The 1,127-nt window shown below is 40.1% G+C and overlaps 1 protein-coding gene across 1 annotated transcript; it reads left to right on the forward strand.

The window, feature by feature from the left end:
* Positions 1 to 207: 207 nt before the first annotated feature.
* Positions 208 to 1,127, forward strand: LOC101836546 (olfactory receptor 5AC1-like). Its single transcript, XM_013118188.1, is given in 2 exon segments — positions 208 to 391; positions 394 to 1,127. Coding segments are annotated over 2 exon segments (918 nt in total).

The raw sequence follows: 1,127 nt of genomic DNA on the forward strand, positions 1-1,127 counted from the left end.
ATGTCAAATTTTGTTATATCAAAAGTAAGAAAATACTTTGTGTTCCCAGCATGCCGTAAAATGCGGAATCATTACATGTTCATATTTCTCGATTAAGGAAGAAATGCAGCACAGGTCTATGAGACTAGAATATGATGCCACTCTAGGCCAGTTTTATTCATATTTATGTCCCTTCCTTCTCTGCAGTGAGCAGGCTGAGGGGATGTTATGGAGGTGAACAGGACCCTGCTGACTGAGTTTGTTCTCAGAGGAATAACAGATCGTCCAGACCTGCAAGTCCCCCTGTTCCTGGTGTTCTTCCTCATTTATGTCATCACCATGGTGGGCAACCTTGGCTTAATCTTTCTCATCCGGAAGGACCCCCATCTTCATACTCCCATGTACCTTTTCCTTAGAATTTAGCCTTTACTGATGCCTGTATTTCATCCACAGTGACTCCAAAGATGCTTATGACACTTTTAAATAAGAGTGACATTATAACTCTGGGTGAGTGCTTTGCCCAATTTTACTTTTTCTGTTATAGTGTAACTACTGAAATTTTCCTATTGGTTGCAATGGCCTATGACCGCTATGTAGCCATATGCAACCCTTTGCTCTATCTTGTGATGATGTCCAAAAGACTCTGCACTGTGTTAGTAAGTTTGTCATATGTAGCTGGTTTTGTTAACTCTGGACTCAATGTGGGGTTATTATTCAGATTAACTTTCTGTAAGTCCAATATAATTGACCATTTCTACTGTGAAATCTTGCCACTCTATACAATTGCTTGCACTGATCCATCTCTTAATGCCTTGATTGTCTTTATTTGTGCTTCTTCCATACAAATCAGTACCTCTGTGACTATTTTAGTCTCTTATGCCCGTGTCCTGTTTGCTGTCCTGAACATGAAGTCTGATAGGAGCAGAAAGAAAGCCTTCTTCACCTGCAGTGCCCACCTGCTCTCTGTCTCTTTGTTCTATGGCACTCTCCTTTTCATGTATGTGAGTCATGGGTCTGGTCCAGGTAAACAACAGGATAAAATGTATTCACTGTTCTACACAGTTGTAATTCCTCTGCTAAACCCTTTTATTTACAGCTTGAGAAACAAGGAAGTTTTGGGTGCTCTGAAAAAAGTCATAAAATTATAA

The sequence above is a fragment of the Mesocricetus auratus genome, unplaced genomic scaffold (genome assembly GCF_017639785.1).
Source record: "Mesocricetus auratus isolate SY011 unplaced genomic scaffold, BCM_Maur_2.0 Super-Scaffold_100008, whole genome shotgun sequence".
NCBI classification, from domain to species: Eukaryota; Metazoa; Chordata; class Mammalia; order Rodentia; family Cricetidae; genus Mesocricetus; species Mesocricetus auratus.